This window comes from Stegostoma tigrinum, chromosome 10 (assembly GCF_030684315.1).
Source record: "Stegostoma tigrinum isolate sSteTig4 chromosome 10, sSteTig4.hap1, whole genome shotgun sequence".
Classification (NCBI taxonomy): Eukaryota; Metazoa; Chordata; class Chondrichthyes; order Orectolobiformes; family Stegostomatidae; genus Stegostoma; species Stegostoma tigrinum.
Window position 1 is genome coordinate 35,939,071 of NC_081363.1, and position 23,716 is coordinate 35,962,786.

A 23,716-nucleotide genomic window follows, 5' to 3' on the forward strand; every position below is an offset into this window, starting at 1 on the left:
TCACCAATGCCTTTTAAAAGTGTAACCCTACTATTTTTGCATTCAATTTCTCTCATGATAAAGCTTAACATTCTAATAGCTTTCCTGATTACTTGCTGTTCCTACATGCTAACCTTCTGTGATTCATGCTTTCGGACGTGCAGATTTCTCTGTATCTCAGATCTCTACAACCTGTCACCGTATGGATAATCACTTTTTAAATCTTTGTTTTAAATACCCAGTCTTTCAATCTTTTGAAGATACACATGCCCATTCATTACAAGTATTATACTTAGAGCTGGACAGCATGGAAACAGACCTTTCAGTCCAACTCATCCATGCCAACCAGATAGCCTAAAAAATATCTTGTCACACTTGCCATTGTTTAGTTCATATCCCTCTAAATGATTTCTATTCATGTACCTATCCAGATGCCTTTTAAATGTTGTAATTGTACCAGCCTCCACCATTTCTTTCTTTGACAGCTCTTTCTATACACACATCACCCTTAAGTCCCTTTTAAATCTTTCTGCTGTCACCTTAAACCTATGTCCTCTAGTTTTGGACTCTCCCATCCCGGGGAAAAGACCTTGTCTATCCATGCCCCTCATGATTTTATAAACCTCCTATAAGGTCATCCCATAGCCTTTGACTTTGTAGGGAAAACAGCCTCAGCCTATTCAACCTCTCCCTATAGCTCAAATCTCCAATTTCGGCAACATCTTTGTAAACCTCTTCTGAACCCTTTCAAATTTCACAACATCTTTCCTATAGCAGGGAGACCAGAATTGCATGAAGTATTCCAAAAGTGACCTAAATAATGTCCTGTACAGCCGTAACATGACCTCCCAAATCCTATACTCAGTGCACTAATAAAGGCAAGCATACCAAATGCCGCCTTCATGATCCTGCCTATCTGCGACTCCACTTTCAAGGAACTATGAACCTGCACACCAAGGTCTCTTTGTTTAGCAACGCTTGCCAGGACCATTAAATATATATGTCCTGCCCTGATTTGCTGTTCCAAAATGCAGCTCTTCACATTTATGTAAATTAAACTGCACCTCTCACTCCTCAGCCCATTGGCCCATCTGCTCAAGATCCCATTGTGCTTTGAGGTAACCTTCTCCACTATTCCCTGCACCTCCAATTTTGGTGTCATCTGCAAACTTACTAACCATACCTTCTATGTTCATATCTAAATCAATTATATAAATGATGAAAAGCAGCGGATCAGCTCTGGTCCTTGGGACGAGTTGCTGGTCACAGGCATCCAGTCTGAAAAGCAACCCTCCATCACTGCCCTCTATCTTCTCCCTTTGAGCCAGTTGCCAAATGCCGGGTTCTCCCTGTTTCTCATGTGATCTAACCTTACTAACCAGTCTACCATGAGGAATGGTGTTGAACACCTTACTGAGGTCCATACAGTTCATGTCTACTGCTCTGCCTTCATTAATCCTCTTCGTTATTTCCTCAAAAAACTCAATCAAGTTAGTGAGACGCAATTTCTCATGTACAAAGCCATGTTGACCATCCCTACTTAGTCCTTTCCTTTCCAAATACTGTAAATCCTGTACTTCAGGGTTTCCTCCAACAACTTGCCCACCACTGATGTCAGGCTTGCTGTCCTTTTTAGTTCCCTGGCTTTTCCTTACCACCTTTTTTTAATAGTGGCACCACATTAGCCAACCTCCAGTCTCCTGACATCTCACCTGTGGCTATTGATGATACAAATATCTCACCTCGGGGGTCAGCAATCTCTTCCCTAGCTTCCCACAGAGCTCTAGGTACACCTGGTCAGGGCCTGGGGATTAATCCACCTTTATGCATGTTAAGATATCCAGCACCTTCTCCTCTGTGATATGGACATCTTTCAAAATGTCACTATTTATTTCCCCACATTCTCTATATCTTTCTCCACAGTAAACCCTGACGTAAAATACTCTTAGTCCCTCCCCATATCCTGCGGTTCCACCATAGAAACATAGAAGACAGGATCAGTGGGAGGTGATTTGGCCCTTTGAGCTTGCTCCACCATTCTTCACGTTTTTGGCTGATCGTCCAACTCAATAGCCTAATCCTGCTTTCTCTCTGTAACCTTTGATCCCATTCGCTCCGAGTGCTATATATAGTCGCCTCTTGAATACACTCAATGTTTTGGCATCAAATACTTAGTGACAATGAATTCCACAGACTCACTGCTCTCTGGGTGAAGAAATGTCCCCTTATTTCCATCCTAAACCGTGTACTCCGAATCCTCATATTGTGACCCTTGGTTCTGGACACACCCACCATTGGAAACATCCTCCCTGCGTCCACCCTGTCCAATCCTGTTAGAATATTAAAAGTCTCTCTGAAATAACCCCCTCATTTGTTTTTGCTAGCATTCAAATAATCCCAACCTAGTCGATCTCTCCTCATAGCTCAGACCTGCTAACTCCAGAATTGGCCTCGTAAACCTTCACTGCTCTTCCTCGAGAGCAAGATCATTCTTCCACAGAAAAGGATACCAGAATTACACACAGTATTCTAGGTGTGGCTCCCAAGGCCCTATACAACTATATCCCTGTTTCTGCGCTCAAAACCTCTCGCAATGAAGGCAAACATACTATTTGCCTTATTTAACTCCTGATGCACCTGCATACTTACCTTTAGTGACTGGTGCACAAGTATGCCCAGGTCCCGCTGCACAGTCCCCTCTCCAGTTTACAGGGTGAATTTGCTGAACTTCAAGGGGCCCAATGCTGCCCCTAGTTATTCTTTTGTATTTATAGAATCCCTTTGGATTCTTCTTTAGTCTGATTTGCCAAAGCTATCTCAAGTCCCTTTTTGCCCTGCTGATTTCCCGCTTAAGCGTACTCCTACTGCCTTTACTCTCTTCTAGGGATTCACTCGATACCAGATGTCTGTACCTGATATTTGCTTTCTTATTAATCTTGACTAAAACCTCAATTTCTCTGTCATCCAATTAATTAGTAAAATATCAGATAGTAGGAAAAGCCTTAGGTTGCAGGAGGATATAGAAAGACTAATCAGATGGGCTGATAAGTGGCAAATAGAATTCAGTCCAGATAAGAGTGAGGTGTTCTGAGGAAGGGTCACCGGACTCAAAATGTTAACTCTGTTTTTTCCTTCACAGATGCTGCCAGACCTGCTGAGCTTTTCCAGAAACTTTGTTTTTATAAGTGTGAGGTGATGGTCTTGGATGAGAAAAACGTTGCAAGGGAATATATGATGAACAACAGGACTCTGGGAAGCACTGAGGATCAGAGAAACCTTGTTATGCATGTCTGCTCATCCTTTTAAGATAGCAGGACAGGTAGATGAAGTGGTTAAGAAGGCATATGGGCTTCTCGTCTTTATTAGCTGAGACATAGAGTTTATGAGATCAGGAAGGTGATGTTGGAACTACATCGAGTATTATGTGCAGTTCTGAAATCCACATTATTGGAGGCATGTGATAGTGAGTTTTAATTGTGAAGAGATTGGATAGACTGGGATTGGTTTTGTTGGAACAGATGAGATTGATAGGGGGACATGATTGAGATGTATGATGTTATAAGGCATAGACAGGGCAGATGGGAAAGAACTTGTTCCACTTAGTGGAAGAATCCAGTGACCAGGGGACATAGATTTCAGGTGAGGTGCAAGACATTTAGAGAGGATGTGAGGAATCTTCTCTTCACTCAGAAGGTTGTGGGAACCTAGAACTCACTGCCTTTAAGCATAGTACAAGTGGCACAGTGGCTCAGTGGTTAGCACTGCTGCCTCACCATCGCAGGGTCCAATTCCACCTTCGGTAGACTGTCAGTGTGGAGTTTGTACGTTTTTCCCATGTCTATGTGGGTTCCCTCCAGGTGCTCTGGATTCCACCCGCAGCCCGAAGATGTGCAGGTTAGGTAGAATGGCCATGTGGAATTGCCCATAGTCCAGAGATGTGCAGGCTAGGTGGAATAGCCATGGGAAATGCAGAGTTACAGGGATAGGGTAGGATGTGGGCCTGGGTGGGGTGCAGTTCAGAGGATCGATGTGGACTTGATGTGCCAAATGACCTGCTTCCACATTGTAAGAATTTTATTTTAAAAGCAGAAATGGTCATAAGTATGTGTAGAGTCTAAGTGATGGAAAATAGGTTTGGAATATTTTGGTGTTTGTTTTTGACTGGTGCATACTTGATGGTTCAAAGACCTTTTTTCTATGCTGTAGACCTTTTGTGATTCTATAAATATTTAACAACTATGTTGTCACTGTTTTACAAATGATGTTTAAGCTGAGTTTGTCACTCCCAAGTGTAGTCCAGTGTTTGATTTAAGTTTAGCATAAATTGCCAACTTTTCAGTTTCGTGCTCAGGAAATAAAACTTTAACTTGTTTTGATTTTTTTATGGCCTTGCTAAACTGTAATGTGAATTTTAGTAATTTTAAACATTTACACTGCAAGATCTGTTTATTTCTCTGCCTCACCTAGACTTTAACCTTCCAATTAATAGTTCTGACTACCAAGTAATTCTTACTATCAAAGCATACTGCCTTTGTTCATCTGATTAATGCTGTATATTTAATTGTTCAACAAAAATCAATAATTAGATCCTTGCAGTTTTTTCCAATTTGAGAACGTTGTATAATTAAAGTACAACATAAGGATTCAATTTCAACACTCATCTTCAGCTGCCAGATTTGCCATATTTGTTTGTGTAATGATCAGATATGAGATAATCTAGTTGTAGAGTGTGCCAACACACTTAGTGATTTGCAGTGTTAACCCCAAAGAAAATATTTAGCATAAATTTTTGGAAAAGATTATGTTTAGCACACTATATAGGGAGCATTGCAATTAAAGAGATGCTGATGAACTGGAGAAAGGACACAATTATCAAAAAAGAAATTGTCTGTATATTGTTAAAAATATATTTAGGATTGAGTACCATCTATTTGGCAGGGTAGATTTTGGAAGGATTGAGGTATTCTATTTTTCAATGTCCAAAAACGTTATTTCTGAAGCATCGACAGCAGCCGCACCTAGGTACCCCACAAGATTCTGAGGGAATTACATAGGAAGTTGAAGACTCCATTGAGCAATTCCCCAATGCTGGAACCCTCTCAAAGTCTCTATTTAAGCTGCCAAAGTTAACGTCTGTGATGTTTGGCTTTTAAGTCACAGAATATGGTAACTACTGTGAAAAAGTTGGTGTGATCTGTCTTTTCCTGACTACTGCACTACAAGGGATTTGTCAGAACGAAATTAAAGCTCTGCATTCCTGAAGAAGCCCCAATCAGAATCTGCTGTTAGAAATGCAGAACTCTTTGACCATGTTAAAAACAAGAACAAAATGTCAATATCCATGTGATTGCCACTCCTCGGAAGATCCAGCCCAAGGATAATGTGAATGTGTGCACGTTAGGAAACTTATTAGTATTAAGCTAATTTATCTTTTTCCTTTTCTTAGAATTTCCGTAATACGTGAATGAAAATTAGAAATTTTGTTCAGAAGTCCAAACTAAATTAAGTACGAGAAAAAAAGTTACCATCGGAGAGTAGCATTTGTTATTGTGTTGTTAATTCATCAGTTGCTGCATGACTTTGTTTAAGAACAAGGCTGAAAATTGTACGGATTTATGAGCCATTTAGATAAACGATATATGAAACAGTGGATCAGTTCTGGAATCAAAGGGTCTATAGAATATAGCTGATCAGGCTTTAATTATCTCAAGATTATCCCATATCTGATCATTACACAAATAAATATGGCAAATCTGGCAGCTGAAGATGAGTGTTGAAGTTGAATCCTTATGTTGTATTTTAATTATACAACTTTCTCAAATTGGAAAAAATTGCAAGGGTCTAATTGTTGACTTTTGTTGAACAATTAAATATACAGCAATAACAGGTAAAATGGTTCTGATGTTTAGGTTTGTTCAGTTATCCATGAGTCAGCCGAATACTTTCTACAGTTGTTTTTTGAACTTGTTTGCCTTCTTTGCTGGAAAATAAACCACACAGTCCATTTAATCAGTGGAGAGAGCAGCTTTTAGATTGGCAAGAGTTATTTCTGTGTTTTGTACTATGTTTTGGCACTCATGAAAGAATAGTTTGTTAGGTTTTTAAGTGTGAGTCTGTTCATATTTAATAGTAAGTTGCTGATTTGTATTTTGTAAACATTGCACTGGGTTGGAGTATTCAGTTTGTTTTACAGCTACGTGTGAATTGGCAGAGAAGTGGCCATAAAAGGTGTTTTGACTTAAATTCTTTTAAAATAATGTATCTGTAGATTTTAGAATTACACGATGGTCTGTTTATTCAACCCACCCAGTCCAGGCAGCATTTGTCCTTCACTCAGACCTTCTTTTATTCTTCTTTACCTGACTTATTTGTGTAACCCTATAATCCCTTCTGCCTTGTATGCAAATATAGCTTTCCTAAAATATGTTCATTTCATTATTTTCCTGATAAGTATAAATTTTGTAATTTGATTATCATAGTTGCAAATTATGTGTGCATCCTTCTAATTAGATGGGCTGATCAGAAACTGATTATATGTTTCTGTCTCAAATACCACCTTGTTTCTGCCCCTGATACCACCTTGTGCATAATCACAGATTACTTTGGACCATAGTCCATCTCTTGCATCCAGACTGTCTCAGAAGAGTTCCCTCCTCTTCTGGCAGTAACAGCATCAAAGCTGCATCCGTCTCTGACCCTGAGGTTTGCTCAACACTAGACGGAGGGGAAGAACCTCCGTCTGTTCCGTGAGGCCAGGTATGTTTTGCTGCTGCCCTGCTTACAAGGTAACAATGTCTGTGTTCAGGACTATATCACCTACCTGAACTTAAGTGACGGGACATGATGTCATGTCAACCTTTCCTCGTACCCACACAGGCCATTTCCATGATTCTGACACTAAACTTGATTTGTTGAATCAAATTGTCTCTCTCGCTTAAAGGCAGCATGTCGCCGACATTGGCATTACTGCTGCTGTTTCACACTCCCGCCAGTTCTGGGAATATCAGGCTTAACCTGGTGCGGACTCTTCTCCCCATCAGCAGCTCTGCTGGAGCTATCCCTGTTGTTGAATGTGGGGTGGTCCTGAAATCAAACAGGAACCAGGGCAGGTTGGTATCAATTGGCGCCATAGGCTCTTCTTTAAACCTGCCTTCACTGTTTTGGAGTGCTGTTTCTGCTTGGGTGATGGGTGGTACTGGTGTCCTCATAAGCTGAATGCTATTTGACTTTAGGAAATATTTGAATTCCCTGCTGGTTGATGATGTTCCATTGTCCGTGACAATACTTCCAGGAGTCCCGTGTATCGTAAATGATGCTCACAGCTTTTCAGTCATCATCTGTGGGTTACCCGAATGAATTTTATGCATGTCCAACCGCTTTGAATAGGAGTTCACAATGACCAGGAAATGAAGGACCAAGCCACGAAGGGACCAGCATAGTCAACGTGCAACTGAGTCCAAGGTTTTTCCTGGCCATTCCCACAAATGTGAGGTGCTACTGGTGGCAGTTTTTGTCAGTGTTGCACCCTGGGCACTGCCCCACCAATGTAGCTATGTCGGCATCCAACCTTGGTCACCAGACATATCTTCTTGCTAGCATCTTCATCTTGAAAACCCCTGGATGACCTTGATGGAGTTAGGCCAGTATCTGGTGACGACCTTTATTTGGGACAACCATCCTTGCTCCCCATGGTAATATGTCATCCTCTACAGTGATCTGGTGTCACCAGATCCAGAAAGATTTCAGACTGGGTTCTGATTCCCCTACTATCAGCTGTACTGGTTTCAAAAGGTCTCTTCATGCCCACAGCTGGATATTGTCAGCCGTGACTAGAAGGACGTTCAGGAAGTTCAAAACCAAATGGAATCTTCCGGGGCAGTGGCGGGGGGACCACCAGAAGAGTGTATGCCAGTGGGAGGCAGCTCAAGGTATCCACATTAGCTTCCTGGGCGGTGGTGTTGTCCTTCTATGTGCCGAGAATAAGTGCCCAATGCTGAATTCTGCTGGAAGCTTTGGGTGGCACTGCTGTGGTCTTCCTAGCAGGGATTGTGATCTGTCATTATGACAAATTCCCATCCATATAAGGTACTGGTGGAACTTTTCATACCAAAGGTGACCATAAAGGATAGCCCTCCTGTGACCTTAGCATGCAAGCCCGCTATGCGAGGGATGAGATATTCATTCAGCTGTAAGAAGCGGTTGACCATTTTCTTAAAATCCCCACAAAGGCAAATCAAGCCAACAGGCTTCACCGTCACTTTGTATAGTGCTGCCCATTCTGCAAATGCCCTGGTTTGATGATTCCTTCTTTCTCCAGCTTCCTGATTTTCCAAGATGTGCTCTCTCCTGGATGCTGGCTTACGAGTTTTCTTACTCAAGTCAGGCCTTGTAGGATTCCTTTACTGTCTTGAGTCCACCTACCAGCAGCAACTTCAATGGCTTGCTGACCCAGATGCTGAAAAACCTCTAGCCATTTGGCCAAGGCTTGGCTTTGTTGTGGGTTCTTCTGTGGACAGGCCTGGGGTCCTTCTGTTTAGTATATGCCCTGCGTAAGGCTCTGTGATTGCCTACACTCAAGTGGTGTTCTCCAAACTCAGTCGGAGAGGTGGACTCCACTTACATTGGGGTGCCCTGTAGCTCCCATTCTGCACTTGCTGCATTTTCTAATGATAATGCCAGTTGTACTGCCTGTTTGAAATCTAGCTGGGCTTCAGCTAGTAAGTGCTTCTGCTTTGTTACATCATTAATCCCAACAAACCAAATGGTCTGTCAGCAGCTCATTCAGTGTTAACCCGAAATCACATGCCTTTGCCAGTCGACTCAGTCTCGTCAAAAATCCTGATACAGATTTCCCCCGATTCTTTAAAAGCCAAATAAAACCGATAGCATCTCAGGATTAGAGGAGCAAGTGAATGTTCTTCAGGGACGTCCTGTTTTCTCTTGTTGCCACTGAATTAACTGCACAGAGGCTGGTACCCCATCACCAAGTCACCCTTTATTTATTTGCACACAGTACAGTGGATGTAGCTACCCTGCTCAGTCTGTCACTTGCACTGAAGAAATTCTTATCCCCTTGTTGTATTCTTTTTTTTCCCCAATCACCAAGTCATCCTTTATTTACTGGTACACAGCACACTGGTTATAGCCAGCCAGCTCAAAATCAATCATTTGCACTTTCCCTATTAGTCAGCCAGGAATTTCCTGATACGCCCAGGCCAACAACCCCAATCGATGACTTCGTAGCCAGTGAAAAATCTGGTTCCAATCACTACCGTGTGTCTGCTGATTTTTGCACCCACTTACCCTCCATATTATAGGGGTGAGCTTGGGGTAGGTGGGAAGGTGGTGGGTTGGGCACCATTATGTTCTTATCTACCAAAGATACACTTGAAGGGGAATAAATATCTAATCCCTTTGAATGGTATGTAAAATCTCATTCCCAGCTAAGCAAAAATGATTGCACTGAGATGTAGATAATCTATCTCTTCCAGTTCCAGTTCCAGTTGTAAATTATTAATAGCCTTCAGCTTTAAGTGAATAGTAATGTCCCTTATTTCTTCCAGGTGATGCATGGATATACAATGTTGGAGCTGCCGAATGGAGGCAGTTAGAACACTGTCCTAGGAATAGACCAAGGTAAAAAGAAGGCAGAGTTTCTACTGAAGAATACAAAACTGTTTATAGTGTACATAAACAATATTCAGTAACTTCTATTATTTAATAAGATTTTCTCAGATTTAGCCATATTTGAATATGTAGGCAGTGGACAGGTACAAGAAGACTATGAAGGTAACATTTATGTCAATTCATATATATATATAATATATATATGTGTGTGTGTGTAAATATATACATTGTAACAAATGGGCAATTTTATTTATATCTTCTGTAGAGTGTCTAACACTAAAGGTGCACTGACCAGAAACACAATTACTTGAAATAGTTGAGGAAAAAGTACAACAAAGACAATTTCAAACAGTGAAATGTACCAAATGAAAGATGCATTTATCTCCTATAGGTCAGAGAAAGCATCGTTTCTGGAATTTGAAAAATAACTTTGTGGTTTTCTAAATTTCTAGATGGTTAAGAAAGGATAAGGGGAGATGATCAGTGCCCCTTCCTAAGTGCTAGACTAATGTCAGATATTCTTTTAAAGAATATAAGACAACAGTGAATGAATATATTTGATTTAAATCTATTAAAATATTTAACTTCAAGTTTTTTCAATTAATTAATTTAGATTTAATTTCACCTTCTATAATCCAACTGTTTTAATTGAGACTAATCAGTTAATCACTATTTTGACCAATTCATTTCAAGTGTTTATTAGATTCCTTGCCTTGGCACTCTGTTAGGGTGTCTGGATGCAAGCTGTATTTTCTTCTGTGTATCTCACTGAATTCCGTCATATTTTTATGAAGAAATAGTGAACAAATGCTTCCCACAGAAGAAAATAAATCTGAAAGATTTGTTATTCAGCTACTCATGCGTACTTAACTAATGTTTTACGGTAACATTGGTCAAGCCTTAAGAACAAGCTACAGAATTTTCCCCTTAGTTAGAGGCCTTGCCTGATTCTATTTTGACAGAACTGGTGACATAAACACAGAAATATCTGCAGAATTTGTGTTTTGTTTTGACTGGGTGGTTAGTTTTGTTCCTGTTATCCAATTATTAATCCACTAATCTGTTTTTTCTAATTTTAAAACATTTAACCTGAGGGTAAGTAAGTTGAAGTATATGTCTCGCATCAAAAACAATTTTCCTAAAGTCGAGGAATTTGGAATAGTGCAAATTTTCTGTTCATACACGAAATTCAGCATTTAGTCATAATCCATAAATGTTCAAACAGCATCTGTTTATTTTGTGTGGAAAATCGATAAGCAAAAAGCCACCATTGCATTAAAAACATTTTTTTCAAGAAGTATCTATTTGCACTAATTTGGAAATGTATTTCTTTTAGTAATAAATGCGAGAGATCATGCTATTTGACCTTCAACTCAATGCAACAAAGGAAATGTAGCATTTCTCCCAGTACTGCTTTTAGATTTCCCTCCCATCTGCTAACCACAGTTTAGGTTAGACAGCATCAGCTGCTTTAGTACTGAAGAAGATGATATAGTTTTGTAGTTGGTCATGTATATAGTGAGATGTCAAAGTTTGCTACATGGCAGAGTTAAATGAAATTTCAGATTGTAATGTTTTTCAATTATTAGATTAAAAATCTTCATCAGACAGCTGAAAATCAGTTAACTTAGTAACCAGTTACAAATCTACTTCATCTTTTGAGTTAGGAGTAGCAAAAATGATTTGAAGAGATTATCACTATATTACTAGAAATGTTGAAGGAACCAAAGTTACTACATATTATTTTAATATATTAATATATCACACATATTTAAAACATATGTAAAACAAACAATGAACAGGGCATGAGTTTGAAGCTGAATGTCTTCACGATAATTCCCCAATCTTGGTGAAAATTCTTGACTCACGTTTTTCTTTTATATTACGACCTGAATTGTTTATTAATGGGAGAGTGACTGATTGTACAGAAACAGTGATCCATTATTAAGCTTACGTGAATGGGTATCTTTGAAATGTTCAATTTCTGAGAATACCATTTCATTTGGCATTTAATTTTGTATCTTTTTAACAAAAACACATTCTCCCATTTTTCCAATCAGAGGAATTTATTCATACTGAATGATACACTAGATTAAGATCATGTCAAAAACATCCAATTGCTTAGTACTGGTGCAAAATGCATGTTTTAACTTAATTCGCAAGTACAAAAAAAATCAAGCTAGATATTCCCCTGAAAAAATTGCACTAAATACTTGTTTGCAGATTGGGTGTTTAAATTAGAGCAGTACTTGATGAACTGTGCATATTTCTACAGTTTGATTTTTGTATCTTTATTAATGTTGATAGAGGGTGTTGTTTACTTTGCCAGTTTTAATAATTATTGTTGTAAATGCAGCCCTAGCATGTTTAACTTTGTAATTATAGTTTCTGTATGTGCTGTACAATTGAGTATTTTTACATTGCGGTTTGGCTTTTATTAAAAATTCCAGTCTTATTATCTGAATGAATAATTGAAACATTCTGTAATAGAATTTATACTAGGTACAGCAGTGACATTTTGCACCGTTTTAGATTAGCAGCTACCAAGCGTAATAGAGCACTGTTACAGTCTGTACAAAAAAAAGCATCAGGTTGCAAGCTAGGATTTCAACAAGCTCGAGTCAGGAAAGTCTACTCCATGTTCTACGATGAAGCAGACCAGGCAGGAGTTTACCAGCAGCAAGTCATGAGACAAAGGTTTTGATGAGGTGAGGAAAGCAAAGGCAGATGCAGAGTGCAGGGCAAAGAAATGTAGACTGCTTCGTAGATCACTACAAGGTGGGAAAAATTATAATAGTAAATACGTGTAGTTAAAGTAGGGTGATTGTTGTAGCAGATCAGTTAAGAGTGCAATGCATGCTTTCGGATTATATTACCTGGTTATATTGCTTAGATTATTTTACTTTGCCAGATTATCAGAAAAAATGAATTGAACAGGGCTTCAGTAGATCTAATAAAAAGAACTGCGGATGCTGGAAATCAGATGCAAAAACCGAAATTGCTGGGAAAGCTTAGCATCCTGGCAGCATCTGTGAAGAGAAATAAGAATTAACATTTCAGGTCCAATAACCCTTCCTCAGAACTGAGCATCTCCAGCAATTTCTGTTTTTGTTACTAGATCTAATGTTGCATATAGAAAGCTTCATATTGCTAGATTTAGTTTGTAATAAGAAAGGAATGTCATAATTGTATCTTTCCCTGTTAGAACCCTTAACTTAGAACTTCATGTAAATGTCAAAAATGTGTTTGAAAACAGTTTTTTTTGTTTTGGCAGTAAAGGTGTTAAAACTTAAACCTATTATATATTATATGGTCAGAATGACAAATTCAGCTTTAGAATGATTAAAGTCGGACAATCGTGCCACTTGATTCATACGGATGATATTTTGTTCTATTTTATGTCACAACTGGAAAAATAGCCTGATTCAGTAGAATTACATAATTTGTTAATTCCTCACAAATGACGGACATGCTTTGTACTATGATGGGGCAATTTCATACAAAGTATCCTATAATCAAAATTAACATAATTTTCCTACCCACATAATTATTCTCCTCCAGAGACAATTTTTTGCTTTCCAATGAAGAACTATTATTGTAACATGAATCAGTTCTTACTACTGGCTTTGCCATTTACCCTCGTCCTTGTAAATGTCTGTTCTGGATAAGTTTAAAATTTCGCAACTATTGAAAGAATCCTTTTGTTCTAGACTAGTTTGCTTTCTTCATTGTGATTCACATAAGAATTAAATTTCAGCAATATTGAAGAACCAAAATCTTTCAGTTCAGTAAAGCCATCCAAACTTGAAATAATGGCATTGATTCTATTTAAAAACAGCAGAATTTAGACAAGGATTGATCACGGACCCTCCTTTTCTCAGTCTGTTTGTCATAATGGCATCATAGCAAAAGGGTTGCCCTGAGTTACCTTTTCTGAGAATTAAGTCTTCATCTACTTCACATGTTCAGAAGGAATTGATAAAAATCACCTGTAAGAGTTCCCAAGACTGCAGGTGTAGTCCACGAACTGAGATTTGGTGCTAAGTCTGAAGTGGTATTGATCTATAGGGTCTAATATACCAGATTTGGTTCCAATCTCGCATTTTAAGGAATTTGCAGAAAAATACTTCCATTGGTAAGCATAATGTTAGTAGCAGTCACATCCCAATGTTACGAGGAAAACTATGAAGAAAATGAATATTTGAGGCCTAACAATAACATTCTGAAACATATGACTTCAGTTTTTCTGCAAAACACCCTGCAGAAGTTATATTGTTAAGGGGACATTTGCTGAAAATAAAGTTACAGTTCCTGAATGTATTTTATTCTTTTCTCCCTAATCGTCAGTTCTGAAGTCTTAAGTTATCCTGATCTTTCATTCTTAAAACCAAATGAGCCTAAACTGTAAAGGATGTCTTACGCAAGCTAGATCGTTCCCTCATCCAAATCCACATATGTGCTTTACAGCAGGAATCATTAAATGTTTACCAAAAGTAAACGCTTGGGCTGATTCTTTTTACTCCCTAGTCAACGGCTGAGGCGAGTGGGAGCACATTTGGTGTACCTGTTCAATTTTTTAAAAAAAGAAACCTGATAGAGAGATATTCTTTGTAGTAAATAAGCTCATTTTAATTTCGATCTTTTGAACTGATTTGCTGACTACACTTACTCAAAATGAGAAATTCCATTTTGATAATATGGTAATAATGAGATCCTTATCAAGGTGAATGGGAATTTGAGAGGTCATCAGTCTACCTATAAACTTAATCATTATGTATCATTTTAGTCGTTTGTTTCTGCTGGTGTTATGCAGAAAGCCTGGCTCTGAAAATTATTTTGTGTATGGTAATTGGAATACGTTGAGAGAAATAGGTCAGGCTATAATTATTCTTCCGTTTCCTAAGGCTTCTTATGTAGGGCATTTATTTTACACAATTATAATGCCAAGGTTTTCCCATTCTGATGGTGGACAGAATTTCAGTATTTACTCGGAGTCATACAGCACAGAAACAGACCCTTCGATCCAACTTGTCCATGCTGACGAAGCTTACCAAACTAAACTAGTTCTACTTGCCTGCATTCAGCCCATATCCCTCTCAAGTTTTCCTCTTCTTGTACCTATCCAAAAGTCCCTTAAATGTTCTAACTGTATCTGCATCTATTGCTTCCTCTGGCAGGTCATTCCATGTAACAAACCACCCTCTCTGTGAAAACGTTGCCCTTCGGATCCCTTTTAAATATTTCTCCTCTCTCCTTTTTAAAAAAAAAGGCCTTCTAGTTTTGAACTCCCCTACCCTAGAGAGTAGACCTTTGCTATTCACTTTATGTATTGCCCCAACCTCCTGCACACCAATGGAAAAACATCCGAGTCTACCCTTGTAACTCAAACCTCCCAATTCCGGCAACACCCTGAACCTTCTTATAATAATATCCTTCTTATAGTGGAGTGAGCAGAACTGTACACAGAACTCCAAAGATGGAATCACCGATGTCTTCAATCTAGTTACAAATACCACAATTACTAAATACCGAAAACAGTGGAACATTTTGATATGCCAGTTGGAGGGGGAACAAATCTTACAACAGATATGTTCATGATATATCCATGTATACAATTTAGTCACTCATCTATTCACTTTATTGAAAAACTGAAAATTGTGTTACTATATACTAAATGAACATAAACAATAAAACTGGAAAAAATTGCTGATGTTTTGAACTGATCATAAGATGCTGGAGAAGAAATAGGTCAGTCAGCTCGAAGTATTAAGTGAAGTAATGGCTGATCTGATAATGCAAACGTACAGAATCTGAACATCATCTGCCTGGCCGTGTATTTCTTTGCAGTTTTCCTTAGTTGGTGTAGCCCATGGCATCTATAGTTATTTTCCCCACCATTTCTCCATTAGCCTTCATCCCCTTACTGATTAAAATTTTGTCCATCTCAGCCTTGGTGATAACACACCTGGAATATTGTGTGCAGTTTTGGTCTCCTTGCCTAAGAAAGGATATGCTTCTCTTAGAGAGTGCGCAGCGGCATGTCACTAGGTTGATAGTGGGAGATGCTAGTACTGTCCTGTGAGGAGTGTTTGGGTTTGACTGGTCCTTTATTCACTAGAGATTAGAAGCATGGAAGAGAAACTGATGGAAACTTAAAATTCTAACAAGGCTGGACAGATTAGATGCAGGCAGGATGTTTTCCCTTGTTGGGCAGTTGAGAATCAGGGGTTTACAGTCTCAGAGTATAGGGTAAGCAGTTTAGAACTGAGATGGGGAAAAATTTCTTCTGCAAAGCATGGTGATCTTGTGAAATTCTAGATTGCAGAAGACTGTGATGGCCATATCACTGAATACATTCAAGAATAGAGGAATATATAATTTTAGATTTTAAAGGCATTAAGAGGTATGGGGCATTGAGAGAGATGATCAACAATAATTACATTGAATTGACATAGAAGACTCAAAGGGCTAAATGTCCTACTCTTCCTAGTTTTATGTTCCTTTTGAAAGTACCTAATTAGACTTGACATCCCTATGTAGTAAAGAATTCCACAGAATCACTACCTTCTGAGAGAAGAAATTGCTTCTCCTCATCTCTGTCTTAAATGTGTGAACACCTATTCTGAGATAATGCCGACTGGCCCTAGACTCATTCCGAAGGAGATCTGCGTCTACCCTGTCAATTCCAGGTTTGTCTCTTGTCAGCTTGACTTTATCATGCTTAAAAAATAAATTTGTAACAAACGTACAGAATCTGAACATCATCTGCCTGGCCGTGTATTTCTTTGCAATTTTCCTTAGCTGGTGTAGCCCATGGCATCTATAGTTATTTTTAATATAACCCTGAATTCTTTTTTCAATCTTGTTCTTGCATCTTAATTTCAGCATGAACCATAATTTCAGGTTGGCCTCCCTCCTTTCATGAATCTTCCCTGTCCACTCTATTATGTCCTTTATTTTAGCTTCAGGAGGCAACAGACCATTTGTGACACCAAATCACAGAAAAGCGTTTTCTCTCATGCCATTATAATACCAGTTGCCTTTCCTCAACATTAATTTCTGTCACTGCTGACATGTTAGTGCTCCTAATTACTTCCTCTTGAGTAATTATTCTTATACATACAACTTCAGAATCTTCTGGAAGTTTCCTGCAGTGGCCATGCCAGAGTGCCATTTTTTCCAAAGGTGATCTGCATTTATTCATGGTCAGGTATTTGCAATTGAGACTGTTAGAAATCAACTTCTTTATGATGGAAAGCGGTACCATCATTTGGTCAAGCAATTGAATTTGCAAACACAGTTAAGCAGATCACACTCTTGTGCCATGAATAAGCATGACTTGGAAATTGAGGAAAATTTTATTTAAAAAATCATATCTACTTCCAGATCTAATTAAAGAAGGGTTTGTTAATCAAACAAACCAATCTTAATTGATGGCAACTTCTGGAGAAAAAAGTACTATATTTACCTACTCACTGGTCTGACTTCGTTCTGCTAGTCTTGGTTACTTTTATAAAGAAAATAATCTTGAACCAGGTGCTGGGAATTGTGCTACGTAAGTTAATGTGGATCGTCTTCCACTCATCACATGCAGTTTCTTGGACAAAATGCTTCCATACAAGTGGCCAGATGCACACTAACCAATATTGAAAAATCTATTATGTAACATAACAGATTTCAAAGCAATGAGTATTATTTTTAGCCTTTAATCCAGATTTTTACTTTTTATTTGCATGTTTTCTCAAGCGCTAGTTCTGTTGTCTCACTGGCACTCATGGCATCTCATTGCTGTGCTGAACAATTTGTTCCAGATTGAACTACTGATTATTTTCTCTTTTAGGTACTTGCAGTAGACGATAAATGTTCTTTGGCCTTTTATTTATTGTTATTTTTCTGGTTAGAATATACAGTACTGCAAAATACTTGGAATATTTACTTGTGAAGGAAAAGTCGCTGTAGTTGATGCATTGTGCATATTAGAACAAGGGATGATGGTAGGTTAATTTAATAGCAGCCTTTAGAGCAGAGTTTCCTAAACTCTGGGTTGGAACCTGCAGTGGACCAGTCAGCTGAAATTGTGGAGTTGTGAGCTCCCAAGTCAGCAGTGGCTGCCTTGGAGTGCTGACTGAGTGTTGACACTGCCTGGCGTCTTTTTAGATGTGTTTTTTTAAAAAATAGTGATTGACTGGTTGATCCTTGTGGCCTGAATACTGTTCTGTATTGTAGGGGTTCCAGTGGTGCACTGTAGCATCTTGGAGCAGGAGGCCTGGATTCAAGTCCCACCTTCTCTAGAGGTGTGTAGTAACATCTCTGAACAGATTGATTTAAAAAAAAATCTACTGCCCTGTATTGGTTTGGCAGCTTGCAGTGACTGTTGTGCTAGTCTGCACATTGAATGAGATTTACTCCTTAGATGAGTCCAGCAGAATAGACTTAAATGTTGAGAATTATGAGACCATATCATGCCATATTATGGCTACTAGATAGAAAGGAAGACTGGCAATGTCCAGCATTGCTACTCCCTTTGCTGAAACTGCTCCAATATTTTCCCTGAGGGAGCAGTAGGACTTGTACGCCAGTTTAGAACATAGAAAGGTGCAGCACAGTACAGGCCCTTCGGCCCACGATGTTGTGCTGTGGAATAATCCTAATCCAAAACTAAAATAACCTAACCTACATTCCCCTCAATTCACTGCTGTCCATGTGCATGTGCAGCAGTCACTTAAATAGTTTAGGCTGCGGTTTATTCACTGTATGCTTCGGGGTCATCACAGGTTCTGCTACAACTAAAAGTTGTGGGCTTCCATCTGTACATTTTCCTATGTGTTTTTTTGTGGCCTATGCCTCACTTAAACTTCTTCATGGCTTTTGAACTACCTTTCGAAACGAAAGAAGGAGATAAATCTGTTGTATGCTGTATACATTTTGGGGGCTTAGAAATACTTGAATTTGGCTGTGAGGCGAAAGAAGTCTTTAGCTTTTGGGCTGTTTTGAAATAATTAACAAAAACTCCAAATTCTAAGGTGCGTTGAGGGTTTGATTTTCTGTATTCTTTTCCTAATCTTATTCAAAAACTGTCTTCTAGATCTGGTTAAAAGAAACAACAAAAATTTAAGAATTCTTCTTAATGGACAATGAACCTTCAGACTTAATCTTCTTAGGTCAAATGCTGACTGAATTTGGTTGTCCTTTGCAGGATGCACCTGTGCTGATTGCTAAATAGGCAATTCTGATTAAAGTGATGGTTTTCCTCTTAAACATCATAACCCCAGAGAGGTTAACTTTCTTAATGTTGTAAGCAGAGTGTGGAATACCAAGTTCTGCCATCTTTGGTTGAAAGGACTAAGGATAGCAACTAGGGTGTTCTTTTGTGGCCATAAGAGGGATTATTCATTTACAATCAAGCTAAAATTCCTTCAAGGAGTAGACCACTCTGATTATTTCACACATATGGCACACTGCTATGTAGCAATTACTTTCTTTTTAGGATGAGCAAAAAAAGTGAGTAACTTCTGTTCACTTCTTTAAAACACTGCATTTCGCAGACAAAATTCAGTGTTTTATAATATCATGAAAGGTAATGTTCTGTCACATTTTTAACACAGTGCTAAAACTGAGAAACAGATGTGGTGAATGTGTGTTCAAAACTCTCAGAATTTTCATAGGATACATACAGGTTTTAGATTGAGTGTATGGAGAATGCAGAAATTTTTTGGATAAAGTGAATGGTGGAGGTTTAATATTTATTTGAGAAAATGCACATTAACATTTGACTTTTTTATTCAACCTTTTGGAAAATTATTATTTTATGGCTAAAGTGAGGAAATAGTCACTATTACTGCCAGCCTCTTAAAAAAAACACGTAAAATGTCAAAATATTTTGCTGGGCATGAAACAAATTTGAGTATTGTTTTGGATCTTGAAACAATGAATTAAATAAATGGTTATATGTAACTACTGTAGAGTAATATATTTAATGTTGAAAAACTCTGCAGGTTGTGGCATACAGCCTGTCTAGGAAAGGAGTATGAAGTGATGGTGTTTGGTGGGAGCAAGGATGATTTACTTTCCTATGATTCTGTAAGTATGCTAAATAATTGACTTTTTTCCCAGATATTTTGGTTTTAATGTAATGGAGGTAAAACTGGGTGAAAAAATGTGCATCACGGCAGTACAAATGACTTCCAGTTGTGCAATAGCTTCTGAGATACCTTGAACCCTGGTTGTTTGAATTCTGGATGTTGTTCATTGTTAATGATTGTTTGTTCCAAATTCAACATCTACAGAAGTAAAAGGTAAATACTACAAAGGCTGGCAATTGAAATACAAACATGTGTTTGGCAAATCATACAACATATGAAATAGAAGAAGAATAGAAGACTCGGTCTCTTAAGGTTGCTCCGTCATTCAATAATCCTACTGCCTATTCTCAATTATCTGTCATCATCTTGTTATCAAAATAAGTCAGTGCATGTAATGAGAAGACAGATTATGGTGTTTTAGATGGCTATCCTTTTATTAGAGCCTAAATGAATGCTAAGTTACTCGCCACAGTTTTCAACGTGTATTTAAAACAATATATCCATCATGGATTCTTCTTGGAATAAGAAATGAAAATGAAAAAAAAGTCCTACCAAGAAAAATCTCTAACTTTTTAACTATAACAGGGATTTGAGGAGAATGCCATTGCCCCGTTTTAACATACAATCTTGGGAGATAGCTATTAAAGCTAGGTGACACAGTTTGTGGATTGTTATAACTCACAATCTACCTGATGTGGAAACAATGAGCAAAATCTTTTACACTAGGTATTATAACTCACTGACGTAGCAAGTTGGAAACCTGATATTCCCAGAGTCATAACAGATAAAAGATATTACAGATGTTCCCAAAGTTCCCCAAATTTATCTTTATTAGACCAAGGTTTACTGAAATTGCATACCAGTTGGTGTACTTAACACACACATTATCATTATTACAAATAAATAGCTACAGATAAACAATAATGAACCATTGACATTTAATTCTTATAGTTAAGATTCTGACCCCAAATTAAAACTTCCCCTACATGCATGTGTTTTTTTTTCATTTATGTAGTGAGTAGAGAAAAAGATCGGGAAGGTAATTCAATGGTCCTTATCCTTGGAATTTGCTGAGATTAGCATCCATGCTTGTCAGGACCTACTGCTTCTTAAACTTCTTTCTCTAGGTGCTTCACTTGCTTGCAGGAAACACTGGTTGACAGGCTGACAATTTTAAAGTCACTGACTTATTGATTAAAAGCCACAGCTTATAGCAACTGATGAGGCAAAATAATCAGGCTTTCTGCAGTTTTGAAGTTTGTTTTTACTGCAGAGGAAAGGAAAGTTCCTTGTTTTCCACAGGTTCAATAGATTTTACCTAGGCATTCACACCCACAAAGCTGTTCAGTTACCTGGAAGCCAATCGCATGGTTGTTAGCAGGCCGAAATCCATTGTAACTGACAATTAGTCGCCACTCCACAGACCAATCAGCTTTTTGTTACTGAAGAAATCACCATATAAACACACTCCCTGACTTCATAGAACATAGAAAAGTACAGCACAGTACAGGCCCTTCGGCCCATGATGTTGTGCCTGGAATAATCGTAATCCAAAAATAAAATAACCTAACCTACGTTCCCCTCAATTCACTGCTGTCCATTTGCATGCCCAGCAGTTGCTTAAATGTCACTAATGACTCCGCTTCCACGACTACCACTGGCAAACTATTCCTTGCGCTCCCAACTCTGGGTTAAGAACCTCCCTCTGACGTCTCCTCTATACCTTCCTCCTAACACCTTAAAACTGTGACCCCTCGTGGCAGTCAGTTCTGCCGTGTGGAAAAGTCTCTGGCTATTGACTCTATCCATGCCTCTCATTACCTTGTACATCTCAATCAGGTCACCTCACTTCCTCCTTCTCTCCAGAGAGCAAAGTCCGAGCTCAGTCAACCTCTCCTCGTAAGACAAGCCCTCCAGTCCAGGCAGCATCCTGGTAAACCTCTTTTGCACCCTCTCCAAAGCCTCCACATCTTTCCTATAATAGGGCGACCAGAACTGGACACAGTATTCCAAGTGTGGTCTCACCAGGGTTTTATAGAGCTCATCTATAGTAGCCATGCCTGTTGCTTGAACAAACTACAATGTAAATAGCACTTACAAAGAATATCAGGTAATTTGCTTATATAAAAAAAAAGTAATCTTTCCAACAACCCTTGGTTTCTAAAACTGTCCTTTCCCCATTTCAATCCACAATAAAAAATATAAATATAAAAAGATAGTTTTTATACATGCTCAGTAAACCAATTTGCCATATTCATTTTAAGTTGGTGATGCACTGCAACTATTCACATTATATATAAATGATCTAAACAAAGGAACTGAGGACATTGTTGCAAGTTTGCAGGTGACACAAAGATAGGAGGAGGGACATATAGTGTTGAGGAAGTGGAGAGGCTGCAGAAGGTCTTGAACAGGCTAGAGAGTGGGCATGGAAATGGCAAATGGAATACAGTGTGGGGAAGTGTGAGGTTATGCACTTTGGTAGGAAGAATAGAGGTGTAGACTATTTTTAAATGAAGATAGGCTTCAGCACTCGAACAGGAAGGGATTTAGGAGTCCTGCTTCTGGATTCTGTTAAGGTTAAGATGTAAGTTCAGTTGACAGTAAGGAAGGAAAATGCAATATTTGTATTCATATCGAGCAGGCTAGAATAGAAGAGCAGGGAAGTACTCCTTAGATTGTACAAGGCTCTGGTCAGACAATATTAGGAATATCGTGACCAGATTTTAGCCTGTGCCTAAGGAGGGATGTGCTGGAATTGGTAGTCAGAGGAGATTTACAAGAATGATTCCGGGAATGTAGGGCTTGTCATATGAAGAGCATTTGAGGACTCTGGATATGCACTTTAATGAAGTTTGGAAGGATGAGAGGTGTATCTGATTGTAACTTACAGAATACTGAAAGGCCTGGGTAGAATGGATGTGGAGAAGATGCTTCCACTAGCGGAAGAGATTATGACCCGAGGGCATAGCCTCAGAGTGAAGGGGCGACCTTTAGAACTGAGATAAGGAGGAATTTGAGCAACCAGAAGTTGATGATTCTGTAGAATTCATTGCCCCAGAAGGCTGTGGAGTCTGAGCCGTTGAGTGTATTTAAGACAAGAGAAAGATAGGTTCTTGATTAGTAAGGTGAGCAAGGTTACAGGGAGAAGGCTAGAGAATGAGGTTGAGAAACATATCAGCCATGATTGAATCACAGAGCAGTCTCGATAGACTGAATGGCCTAATTCTGCTCCAGTGTTTTGTGGTTGCTTGAGGCTGACTTCAGGTGGAAAGCGAGGTTGTAATAGATTCACTGGCAAATTTCTGAACATGACATATGTGAGCGTGAAAAAAACTTCCACCCCTCATAATTTTTTTTAATACAAGCTGAAAAGTGCCATCTAAGGGCCCTTGTGAATTTCTGCATTACATCTTGTAGATGGTATGTGCTGAGTGTTGGTGGTGGAGGGAGTGAACGTGTTGTCAATTAAGCTTTGTTCTGGATGTGTTGTTAGAGCTGCAGTGATCAAAGCATGTGGGGAGTATTCAATGTGTTTCTGATTTCTTGTGGGTGGTTGAGAGACTTTAGGAAGTCAAGAGGTGTGTTCTAAACAGTAGGATTCAATGCCTCTGACCTGCTCTTTTAGCCGTAGTTTTTATGTGGCATCTCCAGTTCAGTTTCTGGATGATGGGAGTAACCAGGATGTTGATGGTAGGGTGTCAGTGGTGGTAATGCAATTGATTATCAAGAGGAGATGGCTAGATTCTCTGCTGTTACAGATAGTCATGCCTGGCATTTGTGTATTGTGAATGTTACTTGCCACTTGTTACCCCAAAGCTGGTTATCCAGATTTTGCTGGTTTGGACTTAACTCCTCAGACACTGATGCGGCCTGTGACTGATTCTGAAAATTGTGCAATCATCAGTGAACGTCCCCACTTATGACCTAATGATGGAGGGACGTTCATTGATGAAGCAGCGGAAGATGGTTGGCCCAAGGGTATGATCCTGCAGAGATATCCTCGAGCTGAGCTGACTGACCTCCAG

The 23,716-nt window shown here is 38.9% G+C and overlaps 1 protein-coding gene across 2 annotated transcripts in view; it reads left to right on the top strand.

Annotated features, from left to right (window-relative positions):
- LOC125455459 (kelch domain-containing protein 1) overlaps nucleotides 1-23,716 on the top strand; it is a 119,015-nt gene that overhangs the window by 88,572 nt on the left and 6,727 nt on the right. For both annotated transcript variants that reach the window (XM_048537505.2, XM_048537504.2), the window contains exons 10-11: nucleotides 9,543-9,615; nucleotides 19,602-19,686. In XM_048537505.2, coding sequence (XP_048393462.1) covers nucleotides 9,543-9,615; nucleotides 19,602-19,686 — 158 coding nt within the window. The remainder of the gene's footprint in view (nucleotides 1-9,542; nucleotides 9,616-19,601; nucleotides 19,687-23,716) is intronic.